Source organism: Alexandromys fortis, unplaced genomic scaffold, assembly GCF_014885135.2.
Source record: "Alexandromys fortis isolate MF-2015 unplaced genomic scaffold, M_Fortis_MF-2015_v1.1 scaffold_29, whole genome shotgun sequence".
Taxonomy (NCBI): Eukaryota; Metazoa; Chordata; class Mammalia; order Rodentia; family Cricetidae; genus Alexandromys; species Alexandromys fortis.
The window spans coordinates 3779819-3804261 of record NW_026067891.1 but is presented as its reverse complement, the minus strand read 5'-3'; the positions used below and the strand labels follow the sequence as shown (position 1 = coordinate 3804261).

The window sequence follows — 24443 nt, the reverse complement described above, 5'->3', positions numbered from 1 at the left end:
TATTTTCAAAATTTTCTCTCATACTTGTAATGTGTAATACTAATAGCATCCCAGTGCCAGAGACTGGGCAGTTGTCAACACAGTCTACTTATTACTGGTTTTAGCATGACCAGCCTTTCTGCCTCAAAAGGCAGGTGAGCATTGGCCACCTTTGATGTACTCCCTTGCCTGATATGCCATGACCTCCTTGGGTATTCCCCACCCTGGTGCCGCATAGCCAGGGAAAGGCAGTATGGTCACACTCTGGAAAGCAGGAGACCTATGTTGCTACTCTGCCATAGCATAGAGTAGATGTGATGCTTCTGGGCACAGAACTGACCTGTTACCCATAGTAGACTTTGTGGAACACTCTGGAATGTTTTGCTAAATACCTTTGGCTACCAGACTAGGCTTAGGAGACTTCCTCAGAATCTGCATTAAATATGTTATCCTTCCCAATGGCCCCCTCCTCCCTATACCAGAGATCATGTATCAGGGGAGAGATGTATATAATTTGTTTTTTGTTTTGTTTTGTTTTTGTTAATGGGCCCAGATGACAGAGTTAGCTTTCTTCTCACCCTTGACTGCCCTGAGCACCCACCAGACTCATGCAGTTCAGGGGAGTCACAGTCCCTCAGCTCCAGCCTTCATGGTTCCTGGACTGATGTGGGGAGGAATGCTGGGGTGTTCATGGAGTGGGTGCTAAAATCTCCAGAGAGCCATCCTGTCAGTCCCAGTTAGTGGTTGTCTCCAAGATAAAGCTGTGTTGGGCCTAGTGCAGAGGCACAGTCATAGGGCAAGGTTGAGCCCCTCCCTCAGGACCCCTTAGGGATATCAACACTAGATCCCCCAGGGGGGTGTGGAACAGGAGCCCTGGGTGCTGTCCTGCGTTTGTGGCACGGACGGTTGATGAGTGTGTATTCTCAGCAGCAGTGCGGCTTTTCTTGAGCTCTTGGGACTCAGGCATGTGTCCAGCATGTTTATTCAAACTCTGCATCTTCCTTTTTTCCAGACGCTGGTGATCAAGGTGTCCGGTGTGATTCTGTCTGTGGTAGGGGGACTGGCTGTGGGAAAGGTAAGAACAGAATGAGTGGTATTTGTTCCTCCTGAGTCTGAGATTCTTTGGGAGCACGCCCATGCATGGCCTCTGAGTACTGATTGCTTTGTGCTCCCAGGAAGGGCCAATGATCCACTCGGGTTCAGTGATCGCTGCTGGAATTTCACAGGGAAGGTCGACATCGCTCAAGCGAGATTTCAAGGTGAGTCCTTCCATGCACACATGTGGACTAATGATTCATGGATGTGTCTCAGCTGGTCTCCTGTCCACGCAGTCTTCATCCAGACCTCTAGGTCTCCCTTAACATCTACTTCCTGTCCCTATCTCTGACTCTAAGGACAGCCTGGTCTACTCCCAGTCCAGGTGGTTACAGACCATGTGGCCTCTCTATGGTCAGTCCCTAGGACTCTGGCGTTATATGCTAGTGTGATTCTGTTGGAAAGAATCTATAGCTCTGACCAGCTTCACAGAGGGACAATCACTTGAGGAAGGTCAGAGCTTAAATGGCTACTCAGGTGCAGTGTCATGTTTGTCACTGTTACCAGCAATAAGATGGGCAATCACACTAAACTCCTGTGTTGATGAGTCTATAGCTGTCTTTTGAAACAGTCACTCTGTATAGCCCAGGCTGGCCTTGAACTTAGGATTCTGTCTCAAGGCTTCTGAGAGCTGAGGTGCCAAAGATGCACCACCAGACCTGGCTGAGCAATCCTTTTTAAAATCAAGAATAAGTTTAGATTTTTCCACCCATTGGATTTTCTCCAGTTACTAAGGTAGAGCTGGACCAAGGAGCTCATAGACTTGTGGAGAAGTTGGGTCACTGTCACAAATGGAATCTTGTACTTATGTTCTCAGCTGTGGGTCCATGGGAACCGCCAGCTCTCCTGTTTTCTTCAGTATCTGTAATACTGCTCTCCGAATCCAGTAGCTGCTGCTGTGATTATAATGATGTGATTATTAAAAAATGGCCTTCTGCCTGATTATCTAGAAAAAGCACTCCCTGCCTCTTACATCTCTTCTTTGGTCCCTTGGTGGGACATGTTTCCAGCTTCCCTTCCTGTGAACCTCCTTCAGTACCCTCTGTCTTTCTTGTTCAGATCTTTGAGTACTTCCGCAGAGACACAGAGAAGCGGGACTTTGTCTCAGCTGGAGCTGCAGCTGGAGTGTCTGCTGCATTTGGAGCCCCTGTGGGTAAGGAGGGGCCAGTCCCACCTCATCTCTGGCTATGCCCTTTGGTGCTTCGTGGTTGGCCAGGCTGGGGAAGCAGTGCCTTTTTGTAGGCATGGTTCTGATGTTTGTTGACAAGTGCCAGGTGGGAGTTTAGGCAGGGTCTGACAGCCACCAGCTGTGGCCTGGTACCACCTAGCAGCTTCTCTGTGTTATGTCTTAATTCCTGGGGCCTCTGTTGGGCGTTGGCAATGGGCAAGCTACCTTTCGGCCTGGATGGCACTTTAGTCCTGCCACTTGCCTTCTAGGTGGGGTCCTGTTCAGCCTGGAGGAAGGCGCCTCTTTCTGGAATCAGTTCCTGACATGGAGAATTGTAAGTGCATGAGGAAGGCGCCCCGGCCAGGGTGGTCACACTCTGCCTCTCTCTCCCTCAAGGACTCTCCATAGTCAGTCCATCCTTTCGCATTGTAGAATCCGCCAGTGGGTCCATGTCTCTGCACCTGTCCCAGGTGTTCTTTGTGCTGGGAGCCCCAGAAAGACTACCTTCTTCTATATACTTGATTGGTTTGTCTGTAGAGCAGCAGCACCGCCTTTGCCCAGCCAAGCAGTCGACCCAGCCCCTTCCTTTTGTCTTAGATGAGGTATCCAGACACACAACTTTCCAAATGACAGAAGTGCCAGCCTCCATATGGTGTTCAGATGAGTGTTCTGTATAACTTGTAGATGTGGCTTTGAGGGGCTTGGGTGGATCCGGTAGAGCTTTGAGGACGCTGAGTACTCAGTGGACTGGGCAGGGTTCTGAGGGTGCTGGGCACACCAGGCAGGTCTTTGAGGCTCTGGCTTCTCTCTGCCACCCACAGTTCTTTGCTTCCATGATTTCCACGTTTACACTGAATTTCGTTCTGAGCATCTACCATGGAAACATGTGGGACTTGTCCAGCCCGGGCCTCATCAATTTTGGAAGATTCGACTCAGAGGTAACTTGCTGGCCACATTGTCCCACCTTACCTTTTCTGGTGCTACCTCAGAACCCTGTTGACTGCGACTTGAACATTACTTTGGGAAAATCTAATTCTTAGCAGGGATGTTGAGCTCTTGCTTGTCAGTTCAAGGAGCCTGTAGCGCTCTGGGAGTGTAAACAGGGTTTTGAGTGTACCACAACTGCAGTGTGAGATAGCTCCAGTGTCAAGTGCCAGGCTGCACACGCCACCCACACCAGCTCAGGCATGAGGGATTATAAGGTCTTCTCAGAGACCATTTATCTTACTTATGGAACCTCTGGTTCTGTACAAAAGTGCTAGCAGATTCATTGCACATAAACAGAGTTCCTATCCAGTCCAGCACTTTAAGCAGTAATTTCTCAAAGCCTTTGCTTTTTCCCCTCTGTACAGAAAATGGCCTACACCATCCATGAGATTCCTGTCTTCATCGCCATGGGTGTGGTGGGTAAGGACCCCTCCCTGTAGCATGGACCAGAGTCAGCCTGTGTTGGGGAGGATGGACTCCCAGCTCCAGAGTGGCGCAGGTCTGCAGTAGCCTTGTCATGGTCTCCACTCCTCAACCTTAGGCACCGCCCTGCTAGAGTTCTAATGCAGATGCATGCAGGGTGGGCACCTCAGAAAGACCCCAGAGCTTTAATTCTACTGAGGTAAAGCTTGAGACCTGGTGTGGCATTCCCTGGCGGCCAATGGGGACTTTACAACATCTGTGTTCTTATCCAGAATGGTTCACATTCCCCCTTCCTTTTTTTTTTTTTTTTTTTGGCCCCTCCTAGAATTTTTTTTTTCTCCCATGCTCAGCTCATACTTCTCTGTAAGAAGCTGAGTGGAAGGCAGAGCAGCCTTAGTGGTAATGCCTGGGAAGCCATCTGATAGTGCACCCTCACCAGGCCTTCCCACTTCGGGGGGGCCTCCACTGCCCTCCCTGTGAAACTAACATTAGTCTCTTCTGGTCACAGGTGGCATTCTTGGAGCTGTGTTCAATGCTTTGAATTACTGGCTAACCATGTTTCGAATCAGGTGAGAAAGAACCCCGTTTTGTGTAGCAGATTGACAGGTGCAATCCTACTGGGTGCAGGAAATGGACAAATTGTACTGGCCTTGTCAGTGAGGGTCCTTTCCTAAAAGTCTCAAGAATGTGTGGCCTGGATGGGCGGTGGTGATGCCCTCAGGAGTCAGATGCAGGCAGATCTCTGTGAGTTCGAGACCAGCCTGATCTATAGAGCTAGTTCCAGGACAGCCAGGACTGTTACACAGAGAAACCCTGTCTCGAAAAAAAACAAAAGGAAAAAGGAAAAAAAAAAAAAGAATGTTTGGCCTGGGGGAGAAGGACAAGAAGTGGAAGTAGGGGTCAGGAAGAGGCTGGAGGAAGTTCAGAGACAGAGTGTTCCTCCCCTGAGAAACGTTCCTCGGGTCTTGAGGTCTGTGAAAGTTAGCAGATGAAGTTTGTCCTGGAGAGCAGAGCCCTAGGTGAGTTAGCTACTGCCTGCCTTCTGCCTGGGGTGCAGCCTTTTGCTAGAGAAGAAGTGAAGGCACCAAGTGTCTTCCTGATGTTTGCACTGGCCTTAGCCGCTGTGGCAGTGTAGCAGGGTTGGTAGTTACTGAGAAATCTACAGCCATAGGAAGAAAGAGAACCCCAGGAGTCTGGGCTGATTGATCATTAAACCTGGCTTGTTTTGCCCTCTCATCAGTGGGGTCTGAGTCAGTTTGTCATGGTAACTACCAGGGGCAGGGCAGGTGAGGCTACCCCCGATCATCCCTGCAGCAAAGTCCACCCTGGCTTTGGTCTCTAGGTACATCCACCGGCCCTGCCTCCAAGTGATTGAGGCCATGCTGGTGGCTGCTGTTACAGCCACGGTTGCGTTCGTCTTGATTTACTCATCTCGAGATTGCCAGCCCCTGCAGGGGAGCTCCATGTCCTATCCGCTCCAGGTAGGCATAGGCCTTGGCTGGCCCTATGAACAGGACCAACTCTCCTGAACTCCAGTTTCCCCGAGGTAACAATACTAGTAGACTTTAGATTTGTTCTACACGTAGGGTCCCATGGTAAGCTGAGGCTGTGTTTCAGATGCCTGGTGAATGGGTGGTGTTACTAGACTGATCTCACATAGTCATTTCCAGACACCTCCTGGAGAGAGCTTTAGAATGGGACCGGGTTTAGATTAGAGAAGTACATACCTGTAACTGTATAGAAACCCTATAGGGATACTTGTGGCAGTCATAAGAGCCCCAGACAAAAGCTGCTTCTCTCCTTAGGCAAACAAATGATGTGTCCCTCCATGCAGTAAATGCACTCATTTGAGAAGACTGGGCCTACTGGTTCCCAGGGCCAGTGTCCAACCGTTGATTCTGAGGCATAGCTCATGAAGCTTCTGGATAGCAGGGACAGATGGACCTCCATCTCCCAGAGAGGTGGTCATACTAGCCAAATTTAAACTTGGGCTCTGTGTTCTGAGGCCAGATCCTGTCTGTGCTCTCCAGACTCAGGGCACATGGGCACTCAGCAGCACAGAGTCTGCCCTGTGCCATCTCTCCCCTGTGTCCTTTCTCTCAACTCTGCAGCTCTTCTGTGCAGATGGCGAGTACAACTCCATGGCTGCAGCCTTCTTTAACACCCCTGAGAAGAGCGTTGTCAGCCTTTTCCATGACCCACCAGGTATGTGCAGTAACATGTCTGTAACTTAGTAACTTACTAAGGACAGTGGGCACGTTCTTGGCCCAGCTGGGCTGAGGAATCATCTCTGGTATAGTGAGGTGTACTGGAGTGCAGGAACCAACATCGCAGAGTTGGGGACATGGGGTTACACAGTTCTGTAGGGTACCCGGTGGCCAAGCACCTGGGGAGGGACTGACTGAGCTCCCCATCTTCTCCTTTCTTCCTAAGGATAGTCACCTGAGTCACCTCCATCACTCTCTCCAAAAGAAAACCTAGCCTGATGACTCCATGCCCAGACCTTTCTGGCCTCAGCCAGGCCCTATATACCATGCCCAAGCCGAGCTAAGCAGCCTTAGGCCTGTGTCTCCGGCCCCTCCCCTTCAGTTTTAGTTTGCTTTCTGTTACTGTCAGTGGTAAAACACTGACCAAACCAACTTGGAAAGGAATGGGTTTAATTTAGCTTATAGATGACACTCCATCTTCAAGGAAAGCTGAGGCAGGACCTGAAGTGTTCCATGGGGGAACACTGCTCTCTGCTTCCTCAGCTACCTGCCTTACACCATTCAGTCCCATCTGTCCAGGGATAGCACTGCTCACAATGTGACGGATACCCCCACATCAATTAGCAGTCAAGAAAATGCCCCCACAGACATGCCCACAGCCAGTCTGATGGAGGCAGTTGCCTAGTTCCCTTTTCACAAGTGTGTCATGTTCACAACTGAAGTTAACCATGACATCCACCCTACCCATGGGGACAGTGTTTTTAATTGTTTCCTGTCATAAGGCTACTGGGAACTTCCCTATTGGGGGTTGTCTCTAGGAAAGTATCATGAAAGTTAATGGATAAATTTGGCATAGAATAAGCCAATGGCCTTCCGCTAACCTCAGTAATCTGTTCCGTGGTGCTCTTAGCCACACAGACTGATGGCGCATCCTCCCATCCTGGCCTTCACATAGACCATGTGGTTCCTTTCGATTCGGCCTTCTCTGCATTCACACCTCAGCGTCTTGTCTAGGAAGGACATACCTCCCAGGTCTTGGAGTTTGATCACTGATCACCGGAAGTGGTTTGGGGGCCCAAAGGGACACGTCATAGTCACCTCTCACCTCTGGTGTGTTGCTCATTGTTGCAAGGCTCCCAGACTCAGGCCGTGCTCAGGCTCAGGGAGGCTGTCCTAGTGCAGCTGGCATATGTGAAGTAGAGCAACCGGGGTCCAGCTGAGCTGGAAGTCTGCTGCTGGTCTCAGGAACATGGGCTTCCACTTTGTCCCAGACGAGGGCCTCCACATGGGGCAGGGCACATTCACATCAGGCTGACAGTTGTTCTGGGGAATGTGATGCTCACCTGGGGCCTGAGTGGGCCCTGAATTTGACACCTATGCTGCCAGCTTGAGGCCACCTTGCTCTACTTCTCACCATCACTTCTGACTCTGGGGACCTACCTTTCACCTGGAGAAGCTGAGAATGCAGAGCTTTCTGGGACCACTGGGAATCGGGGCTCTGGTGGCCTGGTTCTCAGGATGGATGCACATGGCAGGCAGGACATCACTGCACAGACCTGAATTCCAGCTGCAGCTCAATGACCTTTCTCTTCCCTAGGCTCCTACAATCCCATGACGCTAGGCCTATTCACCCTGGTTTACTTCTTTCTGGCCTGCTGGACCTATGGCCTCACGGTGTCTGCTGGTGTCTTCATCCCATCACTGCTCATTGGGGCTGCCTGGGGCCGACTCTTTGGCATCTCCCTGTCCTACCTCACAGGGGCAGCAGTAAGTTGGGGGAAAACATCCCAGAGCCCCACTGCTCAAGTATTCTGGTGACCCAAGGGGCCAGAACAGGGGACATCAGGGTACCTAGTGCAGGTAGACAAAAGTTCTGATGCTCTCGAATAACCACATCATGTAACTGGAGACGTGTGAAGAATGGGAAAGGGCCGGGAAGTGGTGGCATAAGCCTTTAATCCCAGCACTCCGGAGGCAGAGGGAGGCGGATCTCTGTGAGTTCGGGGCCAGCCTGGTCTACAAGAGCTAGTTCAAAAAAAAAAAAAAGGTGGATAGATAGTACCTGATCCAAGGTGACAAGAGACACCCATTTCAAGATGTCAGTCACATCTCCTGGAAGCAAGGATCTGAGGAAAGCAGCCCCAAGGTGAGAAACGAGTTACGTTTTGTATGNAGAGAGAGAGAGAGAGAGAGAGAGAGAGAGAGAGAGAGAGAGAGAGAGAGAGAGAGAGAGAGAGAAAAGGAGCCCAGGTCCATCCAGCACTGAGCTGCATGTAGGCCTCTCGGCCCTCCCTCTCCCTAGCTGCTGGTGGAGCTTGGGGTTTTAATCTGTGTTTTCTCACTTGAGTCATTTGGTAATTAAAGACGGGGTAGCAGCAGGACTCCTATTCCTGCCCTCCCCCGTCCTAGGTCTCCTTTGGTCGGGTTCTGTCTTTGAAGGTGTGATTCATAAGAGTGATGGCTTCGAACATCAACAGTTCAGTGGCATTTATTAGGGGCATCCCGAGCTCTTCCTTCACCCACTGTTACTCAGTTGTTTCCCCTTCCCCAGCTCCAGTAGCCTCTAGCTTCCTTTTTGTGTCTGGGCTCACCTGTTGCCAGCATTTCCTAGACACACAGTGTACACCCTCATGTGTCTCTGCAGTCTTCAACTGACTGTGATGTCCATTTAATTCATCTCTGTTGTAACATGTCCTAGAATTTTTTTTTAAGATTTATTTATTATTTATGTATAGTGTTCTGCCTGTATGTGTGTCTACAGGCCTGAAGAGGGCACCAGATCTCATTACAGATGGTTGTGAGCTGCCGTGTGGTTGCAGGGAATTGAACTCAGGACCTCTGGAAGAGCAGCCAGTGCTCTTAATCGCTGATCCATCTCTCCAGCCCCTGTCCAAGAATCTTTTTTTTCACATCTGAATGTCTTTCCTTGGGTGATCCAGTGTGTCTGAATAGGCAATATATACTTTTGTCCTGCTGTCCTTCTTCATGTAGGTTCCTCAGCTCAAAGCAAGCCCAGACTTGTGAACTCATGGGTGTGGGCAGGTGGTAGGTAGAGTCTGTATACCTTGTCCCTATACAAGGTACAACACAAGTTGTAGCGGAGTACACTGGAGTAGGTGTTCTGCATGTGAGCCATGGAATTCACTGCTGTGTGTGGGTCCTTAGGCCCAGGCATAGCATCTTCACTGGTCTCCTCCGGCAGATGTGGGTGATGGTTGCCACTGCCTCTGATACCTATCCATGTTGTGTTACACAGATCTGGGCAGACCCGGGTAAATACGCCCTGATGGGAGCTGCTGCTCAGCTTGGTAAGCCCCAGCTCTTGCCCTGTTTGGTGAGTGGGCCTCACTTGCACCCTGCTCACCCATTTTGAGTTCCAACAAGGCTACCTTTTGCCATTCACGTGAGCAAAATAGGAAGTGAGGCAGGTGAGGTCAACAGCCCCATAGCACAGCCAGATGGTGATAGTCAGGGCCTGGCAGTAATGATCCTTGCTCTGGGGTCTGGAAAGATGGGTGGGTGAAAAGATTGCAGACATAGCAGAGCTGGGGATCCTGTGTTTAGAGGGATTGGGGCTTATGACTACCCCCACAGGTGGCATCGTGAGAATGACTCTTAGCCTGACAGTCATCATGATGGAGGCCACCAGCAACGTGACCTACGGCTTTCCCATCATGCTGGTGCTGATGACTGCCAAGATTGTGGGCGATGTCTTTATTGAGGTATGCAGCATGAGAGGGGTGGTCTGTCCTCTGCTTACTCTGGATGCTGACCTTATAGCCTGACACTGGGGTTTGAGGAACCTGCAGAAGGAAGAGGGCCCATTGAGCCTACTCCCTTCTTCAGGAGTAGGGCAGTGGTGGGGCCCTGAGGGAGGCAATGTGCCTTAAGGTCCCCTGGGCAGTGTCCTAAATCATGACTCTGTTACCCAGGGTCTCTATGACATGCACATCCAGCTGCAAAGTGTGCCCTTCCTGCACTGGGAGGCCCCGGTCACCTCGCACTCGCTCACTGCCAGGTATGGTCAGCTGACCTAAGCTCTCAGGTTCCTGGGTGCTGTGGGAGGACATGGACAGGGAAAACACTGAGTGCCTGTGGAGAGCCCAGGTACCAGGTTCTCACTGTAGCTTTCCATGGCTGTTCTCCCAGTGCCTGGGAAAAGGGGTCTTGGGGTCCCAAGTCTTATGGCTTGTCAAGTATTGATATGATAAAAAAGCTCTTAAGGAAGTGCCTCAACAGCATGTAGTATAAATGCCACTGAGATTGTATCCTTGGGTTGGGCCTCTTGGCAGGGAAGTAATGAGCACACCTGTGACCTGCCTGAGACGGAGAGAGAAGGTTGGTGTCATCGTGGATGTCCTAAGCGACACAGCATCCAATCACAATGGGTTCCCCGTGGTGGAAGATGTGGGAGACACCCAGGTAGTGTGGGCACCTCTCTGAATATGTTTCTTTTTATTTTGTACCCTGAGCAGCATATATTGGGGGAGTTCATCTTGTAGTTTGCCTGAACAAGATGCCTTTTTTTTTAAAGATTTATTTTCATTTTATTTATGTGTTTTGCCTGCGTGTGTACCAGCTGCATTCCTGGTGCCTGCAGAGGTTAGAAGAGAGTATTAGATCCCCTTGGAATTGGCATTACGGATGGTTGGTTGTAAGCTACCATGTGGGTGCCTGGAATCAAGCCCAGGTCTCCTGCAAGAGCAACAAGTGCTGTAACCACTAATCCATTTTTCCAGCCCGTGAACAGGAAATCTTGTGTTGCATGTAAAGTAAAATCCCTTTCTTAGTGTCCACAGACTACAGGCCTCGTGTAGTTCTGACTGGACTGGACTTCTCAGTCATGGTGTTGTGGCTGTGGCATCTATCGGGAGGTGCTGCTGGGATGTGAGCCCAGCTAATGTTTACCCCCTTGTCCGGTTCTTACTCTGCTGGGTTGTGTTGGATATTGGCACTGGTAGGGCTTGAAAGAAATGTGAGAAACATACTTGGCTTATGTCTTGCTACCTGTTGATTCCATTTTTAGCAGCTGGCTTCCATGCTCTGCTGGCAGAGTTGGCCCTGTCTCGGATACTTTAGGGATTAGCAGGAGCATGTTGGAGAGATCCCCACTTTATGGCTTGTGCTTCGAGGTGGACCACTAAACAGTAACCATGGGCCAGTGGAGAATCTGGCCTGAGTTTCCCACTGCAGTCTCAAGGCCTCTGACTCTTTCGTTTTCTGCAGCCAGCCAGGCTCCAAGGCTTGATCCTGCGCTCCCAGCTCATCGTGCTCCTGAAGCACAAGGTGTGTCCAGCAGTCCGTGGGTGGGCATGTCCTGGGCACCATCCTTCACAGTGACACACACGTAACTGACTGCTGCCTGCAGGTGTTTGTGGAGAGGTCCAACATGGGTCTTGTGCAGCGGCGCCTGAGGCTGAAGGACTTCCGTGACGCCTACCCACGCTTCCCCCCAATCCAGTCCATCCACGTATCCCAGGATGAGCGGGAATGCACCATGGACCTTTCTGAATTCATGAACCCCTCTCCCTACACAGTGCCCCAGGTACTTATTGACCTGAAGGAAGCAGGGGCAGGGCTGGGGTATGATTGACCTCCAGGGTCCCAGCTCGATGCCTTGTACACTTTGAAAAGGTGGTAAAGAGCCTCTGGAATCTTTGGAATAACTGCTGACAAGTAGATAGGAGGCTTCCAGGGGTTGTACATGTGGGCCTTACTGCCTGGGGTGGACCATCTGGCCAGAATTCATCAGGAGCAGCCTCAGAGAATTTGGGCTTCAAGTAGCAGTGGGCCTAAGAGAACCCTCCTAGCAGCACACAGAGGCTTAGAGTCAGGCATGGAGGGGAAAGACAGCTTAGGACCCTGGAAACACCCGGTTTGGGGGAGTTGAGCCTCTTTTCCACAGTGGGTAAGTGTGCTAATGGCAGTTGTCTACTTTGCAGGAGGCGTCTCTTCCTCGAGTGTTCAAGTTGTTCAGGGCCCTGGGCCTGAGGCACTTGGTAGTAGTAGACAACCGCAATCAGGTGAGGCTGTTCTCTGTTCTGCTAGAGTGCTGGAGCTGGCTCACACTCTGCTTTCTGTATCCCTAGTAGGTTGTGGGTGGGCATTTGTCTTGTCTGTCTCAGAACAGTGAGCCTATGGCCTAGCCTGGTGTTGCACACCTACTTAGCACAGTAGGTAGAGTATGCCATCATATGGAGCAGAAGTAACCTGGTGTTGTTTCTGCAGGTGGTCGGGCTGGTGACTAGGAAGGACCTGGCAAGATACCGCCTAGGGAAGGGAGGCCTTGAAGAGCTTTCCCTGGCCCAGACGTGAGGGTTGGCTCTACCCTTGTGCAGTGGCACCTGAGCCCCTCTGCACCTCCTCCCAGGGTCCCTGGTCTCAGCCAAAGCCTTGCCCCCTGGGCAGTGCAACAGCAGGAGCAAATGCCTTCCCTGGGCCTGGCTGGTGTGGAGGCCAGACCCTTTGTCTTGGGCAGTTGGTTTACATCGTCAGCACTTTCCTTGTTCCCTGAACCCTTCACCCCTTGGATTTGCCCCTCTCCTGGGTTCCAAGGATGAAATGTGCGATCGCACCCCTTGTGGCTCACTTTTCAGAGCCAATAGAAGCTGGTGCGTGCGTGCGTGCGTGTGTGTGTGTGTGCGCGCGCGCGTGTGTGCGAGAGAGAGAGAGAGAGAGAGAGAGAGAGAGAGAGAGAGAGAGGGGCAGGCAGACAGACATGAGCTACTACCTATTGCTGTTTCTTCTCTGGCTCTGAGCACCTATGCTGTGGTTGTACTGCCCACACTAGCCAAGAGCTAAGAGCTTCAGCAGCAAGGGCATGAGGAGCTGTACAGCCTGGAGCAGGCTCTATTGGGGAACCCACATGTGCCGTCTCATGTCTTTGTCTAAAAGATGGGGAGACTGGTTCTATGCCTGGGGCTTGAGAGCTGAAAATCCCATGAAGATTGAATCTGAGTCCACCCACATCTGCCCCAGGCTTTCAGAGCTGGGGGTCATGACACTGGACCACAACCGGAAGGCAGGTCTTTCCTCAGCACTTAGGGCCCTGCTGTCCATAGTGACTTGCTTATAACTGTACTGTATACACCCTGGGCATTGACCTCCCAGGACCTGACCCTAAGATGAGCCTCAGACTCCCTAGGATGGTGGCTCTGTGAGCACCAGAGCCATGGAGCCTCACCTCTAAACCCTGTATTGTCAAAGCTAGCACCACTGAACCAAGCTAGATCTGACATGCATCAGTCACCTTCAGAGTCTTCTCCCCAGGATACTTTGTAAAGATAATTGCAGTGTCTCTGGCACATGTCTGTCACAAGGCCACATGGGTCCTTCTTTGGAAAGTTGGCAGCTGCTGCCTCTCAGTTGTCATTCCTCCAAAGGAGTGGCTCTTTCTTCTCTGAGCAGATGGACTAAGTATGTTGTTGAGTTGAGATATGAGAAATGAGAGATTCCCGTCTGCCTAAGGCTCAGCATTCTGGGGAGTTGGGCATGCAGTATGGTGATAAACTAGTGCAGGTGGCACCTCTATACACAGTAGCTGCTGTCTGTGAGGGGCGGTGGATGCAGCTCTCGACGAGTACTGTGGCTAGCCTAGGAAGGGTTGTTCAGGGACTCTGACCTCATCCCCTTCTCACAGCCTTTCTCTCAGGCTCACTACAGTGTGGTTTCTGTCACCTGCTTGGATGACATCCTGTCATCAAGCCTGGGCTTGCCAGGCTCTGCATAACAAGAAGTTGTAACTGACCCACCTTGCCTGCTCCACTGGCCCTGGTGGGTAGGTCTTCGTGACAAAGCCAGGGGCGCTCTGGATTGGGAGGGGCCATATCTAAGTTTGACCCAAGGGGATGAAAAGCACTGCACAGGGCCTCAAAGACTTGGTACCAAAAAAGCATGTGCAATCTGTCCACAGTTCTGTGTTGGCTACATGTTGAAATGATATTTTTGGATATATTAGGTTAAATAAAATAATCAAACCTTGTCTCTCCCAATATTCTCATTGTGACTCATGGGAAGGCTGAAACCCCAGTGGCCTCATCTGTGACTGCCATCCTTCCCTCTGGGTATCTGGCTAGCTGTGTCTCGTTTGCTTAGGACCCTCACTTTCTGCTCTATGTGTGGGACACAAGGTTCCTGAACAACCTCTTCATCATGATCATAACCCAGTAACTCCGGAGCCAGAGGAGGCCCTTTTGCAAGATGGATGCTTCATAGTCCCCCCACATCCTTCCAGGAGCCAGATGTTAGGGAAGCCACAGGACAGGGTAGATGAAGACTCGGGTTCCACTGGCAGTTGGCCATGAAGTCATAGGGTTCTGTGAGAAAAAGAAGGTTCTAGACTAACTCAGCTGTACCTGCCTCCTTCAGCAAGATTCACTGAAGAGGTGGGTGGAAGGGCAGGAGCCCACTACCTCATACTTAACTGCTCTCAGGGGTCCACAGCCTCTCCCGACTCATCTTCCCCCAAAGGGCCACAGTCTCCACTCCTGACCCTGTCTTCTCCCCAAGATACAGACCTTCCCTCTTGACCCTCACTTCCCTAAGTTCCACAGCCTCTCTAAATCCTTTCCTCCTCTGACCCAAAGCCTTCTCTTCTGTCCTTCAACTGATCCCCAGTCCCTGCAGCTTTCTGGCCTGGGAATACTTGCCTTCCTCCAGCCAATCTCAGCCACCCTGGCCTTGGTGTCCAGCTCTGGACACCACAGAGGCACTAATGCCATAAAGCTGGGCTACAGGTAGTGACTGCTGGTGAAGCCATGTCAGGTGAGTGGAGAGGAGGGGTGTACCTCTAGCAGGGCTGCTCTCTGACCCAGCAGGAGCTTGGGATGGCACTGAGCAAGGTTACAGGAACTACTCTGTCCCTGTGCGTGAGCTCGCTAGGTGCCTCCTTCTGTTGCTAGCGGACAGCCCCTCACTGGGGCTTTCACCTTCACAACTGAACCCACTCGAGGACCTGGAGCTTCTCTTAACAGAAGGCCTAGCCAGTCCCGAGCCCTTGGGTGTGGATACCTTAGAGAGGTATGAGTGCAGTGGCCCGGCGTCCAGCTGCGTGGTCCCTGAACACGACACCCCTAAGCAGCGGAAACAGCTGGAGCAGTGGTGAGCCTTGAGGAGCATGAGGAATGGAGATGACACACGGGGGCGGGGGTAACTTCAAGAGAAGCACAGCTTGACCCAGCTGCTCTGGCCCTGACCAGGGTAGCTGAGCTGCAGGCTGAGGTAGTTCGCCTGAGGGCACACAGGGAACGCTGTGAGCATGCCACACTCGGCCTGCTTCGTGAGCTGCTGCAGGTTCGTGCTCGTGTGCAGCTCCAGGCCTCAGAGCTGCGCCAGCTGAGGCAGGAAGTGCAACAAGTGGCCTGGAGCCCCGAGAAGGAGGCCTTAGAGGTGAGACATTGGGCAGAGCAGCAGACACAGGCACGCGACTCTTCCTGGTGCTTGGAACAGCTTACTGAACCCTGACCCTACTGATTCCCATGGCTCCATGCTCTGGCTCCTACACACCCACCTGCACTGGTGCTGGAGGGACTTTGTAGGCAGCAGACTTGGCCTGCCTAGTCCTCCTTTCCTCCTTACAGCTGTCTGGGCCCCAGAGCCAGAACCAGATACAAGCCCTGGATAAAAGGTAACACACATGAGAGACAAGCATAAGCTTCAGTGGGAAGGGCTGGGACCACTGCTTCCCTGCAGCAGCTGGTGTTAGGGCCTGCGTGGGTGTCCCTTCCCCCAGGTAGTAGTGTCTAAACGATACCTATAGTAGTCCAACTCAGACTAGGTTCTGCATACAGTGGGACCGACTGTCCAGGCGGTGGGAGGCTGGTGGTCAGGCCCCATGGCTACAGCTGTAGCAACAAAGGCTGCCTAGCTGCTCTGGGGCTGGCAGAGAAACTCCTTATGCCAGGCTGGTGGAGGTCCGAGAGGCTTTGACACAGATCCGGAGGACACAGGTGTTACAGGACACAGAGCGGAAATGTTCTGAGCAGGAGATGAACCTCAGGTGGGCCAATTCCCTGGATTATCACCAAACCAGTTTTGTGCACACGTTGAAAGTCTCAGGCCTACCCTGCCCTGTGCCCCTAGTGCCGCCAGTGGGCTGTCCTCTGCCATTAGTGCCGCACTGCTGACTGCTGGGAACCCCATCTTCCTGCTCTCCCTTATTTGGTGCCTTGCCCTCACTAGGGACTCCAAAGTCTATTTCTGCTTCCATGTGTGATCTGGGCAGGTTGTGGACCCCAGCCTAAGATGGACCCAGGGTCCCAAAGCCCACCAGGCTCCCTGTGGTTCCCCAGATGAGTTAGTGTTACCACACCTACTGCCTCTAGGCTGACCAAGCTGACTGACTTGCTGAGGCAAGAGGAACAGGGCCGGGAAGCAGCCTATAGCACCCTGCAGAGGAACCAAGAGGATACCAATGAAAAAGTGGACCGTGGGTTGTCCAAGATGCAGGTACCTCTTGAAAGCCAAACCTAGCTAGCCTAGGCAGGAGTCATCCAAGTCCCTGAGTGACCTCCAGTGTCCCTAGCCTGTGGCCTGCGGTTGTTTATCAGTGTATACAATAACACAAAGGTAGGCTCACCAGTGCTGCCCTGCCTGATGTGGTGGCCTCTCATCCCTTGGCATTGCCCACTCCCTGACATTAGCTGCTGCGTTCTCAGGTATTGAAAATTTACTTGTACCGTCGCATAGCCACGTTTCAAATGCTGTGTTGTCTCTCACTGACTATCTCAGTTGAGCTATCAGAAAAGAAACATCCGGTCCTAAAGCCCCTTCTGCAGCTATATTCAGTCTCAGCTTTTCCCTCAAGTAGGAGTCACAAATTCCTAGGGCAGAATGTCCTCCCTTCTACTTGGAATCCTTAAGAGGAGCCTCTTTTCCTCATGGGGCTGAAGAACGGTTACGCATGCCTGCCACCCAGCTCCTGGGCTCTATAAATAGACACTAGGGACTACAGCTGCTGTTCTGGGTGTCCAGTCTCCTCACAGGACAGTGTGGGCTGAGCGTACTGGGTGCTTCCAGCTGTCCCAACATCATTTTGCTGCCCAGGGGTAGTGGCATCTTTGTCCGAGCTGCTGGGAAGCTAACACATTGGCATCAGCAAGAGTACAAGAGCTTTGGGAGAAGGGTTCCTCGTAGGCTAGGCACAGAGGGCCCAGGCCCTTTGAGGGCTCTTCAGCATTGGTGTCAGGACTTAACACCCCAATATCTGTGTTTTTATAATAAAGTTTTATTGGCACAGAGCCATGAGCATTTGTTTAACAAAGTGACAGTGGCGACTTTGGACAAGAGTTGGGACTCTACACAAGAGACCCTGTGAACTTGAAATGTTTGCTGTCTGGTCATGCAGAAAAAGTGGCTGAGGGATTGGTGTGTAGCTCAGGTGATGGTGTACTGGCTTAGCATGCACGAAGTTCTGGGTTCAACCTCCAGCACCCCTAAAACTGAGTGTGGTGGTACATGCTTGTAATTCTAACCCTTGGCACATAGAGGCTAATTCAGAAGTTCAGTATCATCCACTGCATGACAGATGTGAGGCCTGGACTACATGAGACTCTTAAAATCTTAAAAGAAAAATAAAGACAGCGGTGGGTGCTGCACACCTTTAATCCCAGCACATGGGAGGCAGAGGTAGACAGATCGCTGAGTTCGAGGCCAGCCTGGTCTACAGAGCGAGTTCCAGGACAGAGAAACCCTGTCTTCAACACCCCCCCAAAGAAAAGTAGCCAACCCTGTTTTAGGCTTCCCTCTTACAAGGCAGGGAGACCAGCAGTGGCTCAGATGATGTGAAAACTTCCCTGAGAACCATCTTCTCCCAGACTCAGGGCCTGAGAGCTAGGCCTGTTGTCAGGAGAGCTCTATGACCATGAAGAAGGTGCTAGGTAAATGGATATTATGAAATAGAAGGTTTCTTAAGACCTTTCTTTGGTACATGTAGGGAGGTGAGAGCTTCACTGTAAAGCTCTGGCTAACCTCAAACTCCCAGCAGCCCCCTGTAAACCTCAGCCTCCTGAGTACTGCAGTTACAGGCCTGTGCCACAACGTTCGGCTTTGTCAAATCCTAGCAGTCCTGGGGAGATTAAGAGAAACACATTCTCACTACAAGTAGGGAAGGGGCCAACAGAGTTAAAGAGAGGCTCTAAGTTCAGCCTGGCAAATAAATAAGCATAGTGGGGCTTCTTACAGGCACATGGGTAACAGGCAGCGCAAGGCCAAAGAGCTCCCATGACCTCACCGTCAAAATGTTCCTTCTTCTATACTCCAGCATGGAGTAGTTGGGTAGGGGGAGTGGTGGTTGTAATGGCACAGAAAGGTCTTGTGACTCTCCCCCCCTCTTGCCCAGAGGGACTGTTAGCCCCACTCCCATAGACAAAGCTACCTGCTCAGAGCTGTTTCTCATGGCCATTACTGCAGACCAAGATTCTCAGAGGTGACCACAGCTGTTCAACTCCATAATGGCACTGGCTACGTCAAGTCCTAAAGGTGTGAGGTAGAGAGGCCAGAGGCTGGGTTGGGTCTTTAGACCCTCAGAGCAGCAGGAGTGCAGCATAGAGAGGAGGCAAAGCCCAAAGGGTTCCGTCTAGTTTTCCCTCCTACCCCCTTGATGAGGCCTGTGCATGGAGTGCTCCTACTTGGATGGGGATACTCTCACACCTCCTCATACTGAGGCTCCAGCTTGGCATGGAATCCAGTGCCCCTTGCACAACCTTCTCTGGATGCATCCGGGGTTCTGGATGTGTGCTGAACTGTCTGGGCTCCTGTGACCTTGACCTTTAGGGCCCCTTCTGGCCTGTGAGCTAGCATTTTGAGGGACAGTGGGTCCTATCTGCCCTACCTTCCTTCCTGCCCAGTACATGCAGCCTGGCTGTGCAGGGATTGGAAACAGGGAGGGATATACCAGGCAGGGAAGGATGACCAGTGAGGAGGCCTCAGGTGACCATGTGACCCCTCCCAGGACCAGGTGACTAAATTCAGTGAGGATATGAGCATCCGCTTCCTAAAGAGGGAGGCCAAACTGTGCAATTTTCTTCAGAAGTGTTTCCTGGCCATGGAGCAGGTGAGAGCCTGGGCAGTACCCAGTTCCTCATGGATTGCCCGTGGTGTGGGGGGGGGGGCAGTCCCAGATTCACAACAGCTAGTGCTGTCTCCACAGAGAATGAAGTCTTCAGAGAGCTCACGTCTGATGGCAGAAAGCAGCCTTCGAGAGGAACTGGAAAGCCGCTGGCAGAAGCTACATGAACTGACAGAGGAGCGCTTGCGGGCCCTGCGGGCACATCGTGAGGTGGGTGGGCCTGGGTGGCCAGAAGGCAGGGAGATGGGGTTGGCACCAAGGCTCAGGGCCACTTCTGCCACAGCAGGAGGAGGAGGGTCACCTACTGGAGCAGTGCCGGGGCCTGGACAAAGCTGTAGTCTACCTGACCAAGTTTGTGCGACAGAACCAGGTGTCACTGAATCGTGTCCTGATGGCTGAGCAGAAGGCCCGGTGGGTGTCATGTCAGGACAGTGGGCCACCCAGTCCCTTGCTCAGCTAACCCCTACTGAGCTCAGCTGGGGAATGTCCTGCTTCTGCACCTGCAGCTGTCAGTTAAACACTAGGCCAGTTGGGCATGTTAGGACAGACTAGCAGCCCTCTGCTGGAGCTCCTGTCCCTCCACCCTGATCCTCGCTCACAGCCCCTTCTTGGTAGCACCCATCCTCTGGTCCATGGAATCGCTTGGAAGGTCCCAGAGCTAGCGAGCAGGTCCCCTCACTGGGTAGCGCTAAGGGACAGTTTGAACATCAATATGCAGGGAAGCCAAGGTGAGCTTGGAGGAGAGCCAGGCCGGAGAGCTGGCCTCGTACATCCAGGAGAATCTGGAGGCTGTGCAAACGGCTGGCAAGCTAGCCCAGCAGGAAACTCAGGGTGCACTGGAACTGGTAAGGGGCTGAGTGAAGTGGAGGTTGGTGGGGATCCTTGTGGACATAGGCGTCCAGCTAGCCTCCCTGACTCCATTGTCTCGTGCAGCTTCAAGAGAAGAGCCAGGTCCTAGAAGGGTCAGTGGCAGGTCTGGACCAGCAGCTGAAGGACCTGAGTGACCATTGTCTAGCTCTCAGCTGGAAGCTAGACCTGCAGGAGCAAACACTAGGCGTGAAGCTGTCTCAGGTGAGGTGGGCAGACTCCCACGGAAGGGCGGTAAAGGAGATGGGGCCAAGGGTAGAGACCTCTGCACGAGGTAGGGCAGCTCCTGCAGGACTCTCAGCCTCTTGGCACTCTCTCTCTCTCTTTCTCTTTCTCTTTCTCTCGCTCTCCTTTCTCCCTCCTTCTCTCCCTCCCTCCCTTCCTTTCAGCAATTCCCCTTTAATCCCACATGCCTTTAATCCCAGCACTCCGGAGGCAGAGGCAGGCGGATCTCTGTGAGTCTGAGGCCAGCCTGGTCTACAGAGTGAGTTCCAGGCCAGCTAAAAAATCTGCTTGAAAAAACAAATAAAGAAAAACACATTTTAAAACATACAGTTCAATGGATTTTGTTTGGTTCTATATTTTATTTGAGTTCTTTTATATATTTTTAATTTATGTGTCTGTGTGTACATGCCACATGTGTGTGAGTGCTCAGACAGGCCAGAAGAGGACATCAGTCTCTTGAAGCTGAGGTTACAGGTGGTTGTGAGCCACCCAACATGGGCACTAGGAACCAAACTCCAGTCCGCTGGAAGAGCAGCAAGTGCTTCTAACTGCTGATCCATTCCTTCAACCCATTATTGTTTTTTTAGTCGTTGTTTTGTTTTTCTTTTCTCTTAATTTGACTCACAACCATTTTTTAAAGATTTATTATGTATACAGTGTTCTGGCTATATGTATGCCTGCTGGCCAGAAGAGGGCACCAGACCTCATTACAGATGGTTGTGAGCCACCATGTGCTTGCTGGGAATTGAACTCAGGACCTCTGGAAGAACAGCCAGTGCTCTTAACCTCTGAGCCATCTCTCTAGCCTCTTGCTTTGATTTTTTTTTTGGTTTTTTTCGAGACAGGGTTTCTCTGTGGTTTTGGAGCCTGTCCTGGAACTAGCTCTTGTAGACCAGTCTGGTCTCGAAGAACTCACAGAGATCCGCCTGCCTCTGCCTCCCGAGTGCTGGGATTAAAGGCGTGCGCCACCACCACCCAGCTTTGCTTTGATTTTTTTTAAAGAGAGAATCTTACCACGTAGCCTAGTCTGACATGATACTCCTCATTTTCCTGCCTTATCCTCCTGAGTGTTGGGATCACACGTCTGAGCTCAACCCTAACCCTAACTAAGTCTCAGTGGTTTTAGTACATTCCTAGAAAAGTTATCAGCCAAGTCAGCTTCAGAGCTTTCTCAGCTCTTCAGAGAGAAACCCAGGGTCTAATAGTTTCTCTTCTCCCCCCTCCAGCTCTGAATTGCGGGCTGTAGGCCCTTAATTCCAACCCTTTTATCTCGCGCTTCTCTCTTTTTTTAAAAAAAATATTTATTTATTTATTTATTTATTTATTTATTTATTTATTTATTTATTTATTATGTATACAATATTCTGTCTGTGTGTATGCCTGCTGGCCAGAAGAGGGCACCAGACCTCATTACAGATGGTTGTGAGCCACCATGTGGTTGCTGGGAATTGAACTCAGGACCTTTGGAAGAGCAGGCAATGCTCTTAACCTCTGAGCCATCTCTCCAGCCCTCGCGCTTCTCTCTTGAGCTGCCTTCATGGGTCACCCCTGTTGTAAGGATCCATGCTTCATCTCCTGACAGCTGGATAGTGTTACCACATGTGGGCAGGTCAATAGACGTGGGGGCCTGTTCTCTTTGGTAGCTCCTGTGAACACACCCCATGATATGGCAGCTGGATCCCCAACCTTGGCTGGCTCTGCATCCTTTCTGGGCATGTATGGCCAGAGAGAGCAGCTGCTGACAGGAGCCTTTGACCACCACGTCTGTACCCCTCCTGCAGTGTGACAGTCTCTTCTCTATCCTGTCACTACTAGCTGTCACCCCCTCAAGGACATGGCTCTGCTCAGCTGGATGACCTTGCCTAGGACGATCACCAGGGCTGCCATAGGTCTAGCATCCCTGTCCTCTGCAGTGTCTGGCCAGGCTGTCCGGGCCACTCTGCCTCCTGTCACCCACCTGGGTACCATCTCTCACTGGATATGGAAATTGTAGGTGCAGGCTGCATGGGAAGGCGTAGAGAGGGAGTCCCTGCAGAATCTGGTCCGGTGGCTAAAAGAGGTCTCAGCTCACTTGCAGGAGGTGCAGGAAAAAGTGAACAACCTGCCACAGCAGGTAGGTAAGGCCAGGGTGCACCTATTCTTGAAGATCCAGGCCTTGGCTTGGCTTGGCTTGGCTTGAACTAGCCTGGTGCTCCCAGGTGGCTGTGTTGAGTCACCTTAGGCACCTACATTTTCCACACTTCAGATAGAAAATGTCTCCAACAAGTGTGTTCTTCACAAGAGTGATGTGGACCTGAGGATCTCTGCTGAGGGCAAGGCCAGGTGAGGTTTGAAGCCTCCCAGGCCCCTGGGACCTCCCTGTCACTGGTCCCCACAGAATTCTTCCAGGCCCCTCCCCTCTGCACCTGTGCTTGCCCCGCCCCCACCCAGTCCCACCCTGAGCTCTGCCTCCTGTGGTATAGCTTGTCAACCCTGTAACAGCCTCAGGAACCCCAGCTCTGCACTAAGCCTTTGTCTTGAGCTCTGGGACCCCCTACAGCCAGCCCTTGGTGCCCACAGAGAGTCTGAGGTTGAGGCTGTGCGACAGGAGCTAGCCACCCTGCTGATGTCTGTGCAGTTTCTGAAGGAGGAGAACCCTGGACGGAAGATTGCAGAGATCCAGGGCCAGCTGGCCACGGTATCCCTTGGGCCCCAGGAAGGCACCTGCATCTGTCTCCCTAAACTCCGGGGTCTTGGTGATTCTGTAGTAGTGGGTGCATCTGGACAGCAGCAGTCCATGTCTACCCATGATTGGAGCTGTGTTTAGTTTCAGAAGCAAATAATCAAGTTAGAGAACAGCCTCCAGGCCAACAAGACCATCCAGAACCTGAAGTTTAATAACGAGACCAAGCTGGTGAGAGGAAACTCTGGGAGAACCATTGACCCCTCACCCTCTTGCCAGTCTGCCCCAAGTCCCTCGGCTCCTGTCTGCTCCATGGGGCCCCAGGCACTTCACTAGCGGGGTGGTGCTGATCTGTGTTTCCTAGACATGGGGCCCTACTGCTGGGCTTCCTCCATAGAAGATATCCCCACATACACACATCCTCTGCCTGCCGCTGTGATCCAGTCCCCATTTCTCTGTCGTTGTTTCATCCCCCGTGGGTCCTGTTAACACCGTCCCTCTGCACTTGCAGCGGGCAGAAGAGATCGCAACCCTGCGTGAGAGCATGCTGAGCCTGTGGAGCGAGGAGGGCCCCTGGCCGCTGACACTGGGCAGCAAGCGGGTGTTCATGTCCCTGGTGAGGCAGCGGTTCTTCATCAAGGACATAGCCCTGAGCGAGATGGTCCCTGTGAACTCCTGGGGCGTGTATCAGGCTGTGAGGTAGGCAGCTGAGAGCCTGGGTCTCCCAGCCTCGAGGAGTTGTGTTATGGATGAACGGTGTCTCTGCGCAGGTGGCTTCAGTGGAAGACAATCCTCTTGAACCTGGTGGCCCACCAAAGGCCAGGAGCAATCTCTGCGATGACCTACTGGAAGCCTGCACCCAAGATCCTGTCCCAGAAATAAAGATGCCAGTTCTTGTACCTGTTGGAGCCAGAGTTTCCTGTTGTCTGATGGAACAGCTTTTCCGCAGCTCGGAGGCTTGACAAGGGTGTCAAGTAGTGAGAGGAACCAAAGTCACAAGGCCCAGGTTATTTGACCCTGAAGGACCCTTTCTGCCCTGCTTAGCCCCAGGCCCTTTTATCACTTTTCCTGGGATTTCTATACAGGGACACCCAGGCCACACCTGGGACCCACCCCAGCTGCCTCTGAGGACAAATGTAAGGAGTAAGGACACAGGGTCCTCAGATCATCCTCATCCCTGCCCAGCTGCCATTAACACCGAAGTGCCACCAAGGAAGCCATTTGTGAGCATGAATCCGGAGAGTCAGCATCTGTGCTCCTCTGTGTGATCAAGCAGTGTGTCCCTTGTGTCCCTCTTCTGGCCTCTCAAGAAAACCTGCACTTTGCACACAGCTCCCAGCCCTTGCCACCAGCCAAGCACAGGGCATGGCACATGGAATCATCAGCTCTGGCCCTGCAGAGAGAGACAGCAGGGAGGGCTGGCCTTTGCTACTGACTTGAGTCTTGGTGCTGGCTTGGTAAAGAATGGGTCTCCCCAGATGGACGTGTGCAAACGACTCATTGTTCTTGCCTGAGTTCTGTCCACTTCCTGTGGGCAGAGTTCTGAGACCTGATGGGGTCATCCGAGAACTGGTAGCCAGGTGTGGCTGGGTCTAGACAAGCGTTTGCTCTCCCTCCTCAGTGCTGGCAGTGGCAGTTCTAGGCTTGGGATAAGCTCAGGTCCCCTGGGGAGAGCCAACTGCATGGCTGCTTGAAGAGACCCACTAGGGAGGTGCCTGGGCAACAAGGAGAGGCTGGGTGCCTGAGAGAGGACCACTGCTGCCC

General features: G+C 52.1%; 2 protein-coding genes across 4 annotated transcripts in view; both read left to right on the top strand.

Annotated features, from left to right (window-relative positions):
* Clcn7 (chloride voltage-gated channel 7) overlaps positions 1 to 13840 on the top strand; it is a 25938-nt gene extending 12098 nt beyond the window's left edge. For all 3 annotated transcript variants that reach the window (XM_050131886.1, XM_050131969.1, XM_050131816.1), the window contains 18 exons: positions 992 to 1054; positions 1155 to 1238; positions 2134 to 2227; positions 2512 to 2576; positions 3064 to 3180; positions 3595 to 3649; positions 4161 to 4221; positions 4995 to 5133; positions 5764 to 5857; positions 7457 to 7626; positions 9116 to 9167; positions 9454 to 9581; positions 9792 to 9877; positions 10152 to 10281; positions 11086 to 11145; positions 11228 to 11404; positions 11802 to 11882; positions 12088 to 13840. In XM_050131886.1, coding sequence (XP_049987843.1) covers positions 992 to 1054; positions 1155 to 1238; positions 2134 to 2227; positions 2512 to 2576; positions 3064 to 3180; positions 3595 to 3649; positions 4161 to 4221; positions 4995 to 5133; positions 5764 to 5857; positions 7457 to 7626; positions 9116 to 9167; positions 9454 to 9581; positions 9792 to 9877; positions 10152 to 10281; positions 11086 to 11145; positions 11228 to 11404; positions 11802 to 11882; positions 12088 to 12174 — 1743 coding nt within the window. In that variant the 3' untranslated portion in view covers positions 12175 to 13840. The remainder of the gene's footprint in view (positions 1 to 991; positions 1055 to 1154; positions 1239 to 2133; positions 2228 to 2511; positions 2577 to 3063; positions 3181 to 3594; positions 3650 to 4160; positions 4222 to 4994; positions 5134 to 5763; positions 5858 to 7456; positions 7627 to 9115; positions 9168 to 9453; positions 9582 to 9791; positions 9878 to 10151; positions 10282 to 11085; positions 11146 to 11227; positions 11405 to 11801; positions 11883 to 12087) is intronic.
* On the top strand, positions 12737 to 24443 carry Ccdc154 (coiled-coil domain containing 154). Its single transcript, XM_050135985.1, has 17 exons — positions 12737 to 12884; positions 14628 to 14958; positions 15057 to 15246; positions 15438 to 15484; positions 15761 to 15856; positions 16182 to 16305; positions 18809 to 18910; positions 19007 to 19135; positions 19212 to 19336; positions 19644 to 19770; positions 19859 to 19996; positions 22011 to 22130; positions 22263 to 22339; positions 22577 to 22694; positions 22824 to 22910; positions 23191 to 23378; positions 23450 to 24443. Exons 1-17 carry the CDS (start codon positions 12737 to 12739, stop codon positions 23559 to 23561), a joined length of 2259 nt encoding a protein of 752 aa, XP_049991942.1. The 3' UTR covers positions 23562 to 24443.

Bases quoted from the DNA above. Each gene is read 5' to 3' on its own strand.
- Ccdc154 (XM_050135985.1), top strand. From the start codon at position 12,737: ATGTCTTTGTCTAAAAGATGGGGAGACTGGTTCTATGCCTGGGGCTTG. The intron at 15,247-15,437 runs GTGAGACATTGG...TCCTCCTTACAG, and splicing joins CCGAGAAGGAGGCCTTAGAG to CTGTCTGGGCCCCAGAGCCA. The intron at 22,131-22,262 runs GTAGGTAAGGCC...TCCACACTTCAG, and splicing joins TGAACAACCTGCCACAGCAG to ATAGAAAATGTCTCCAACAA.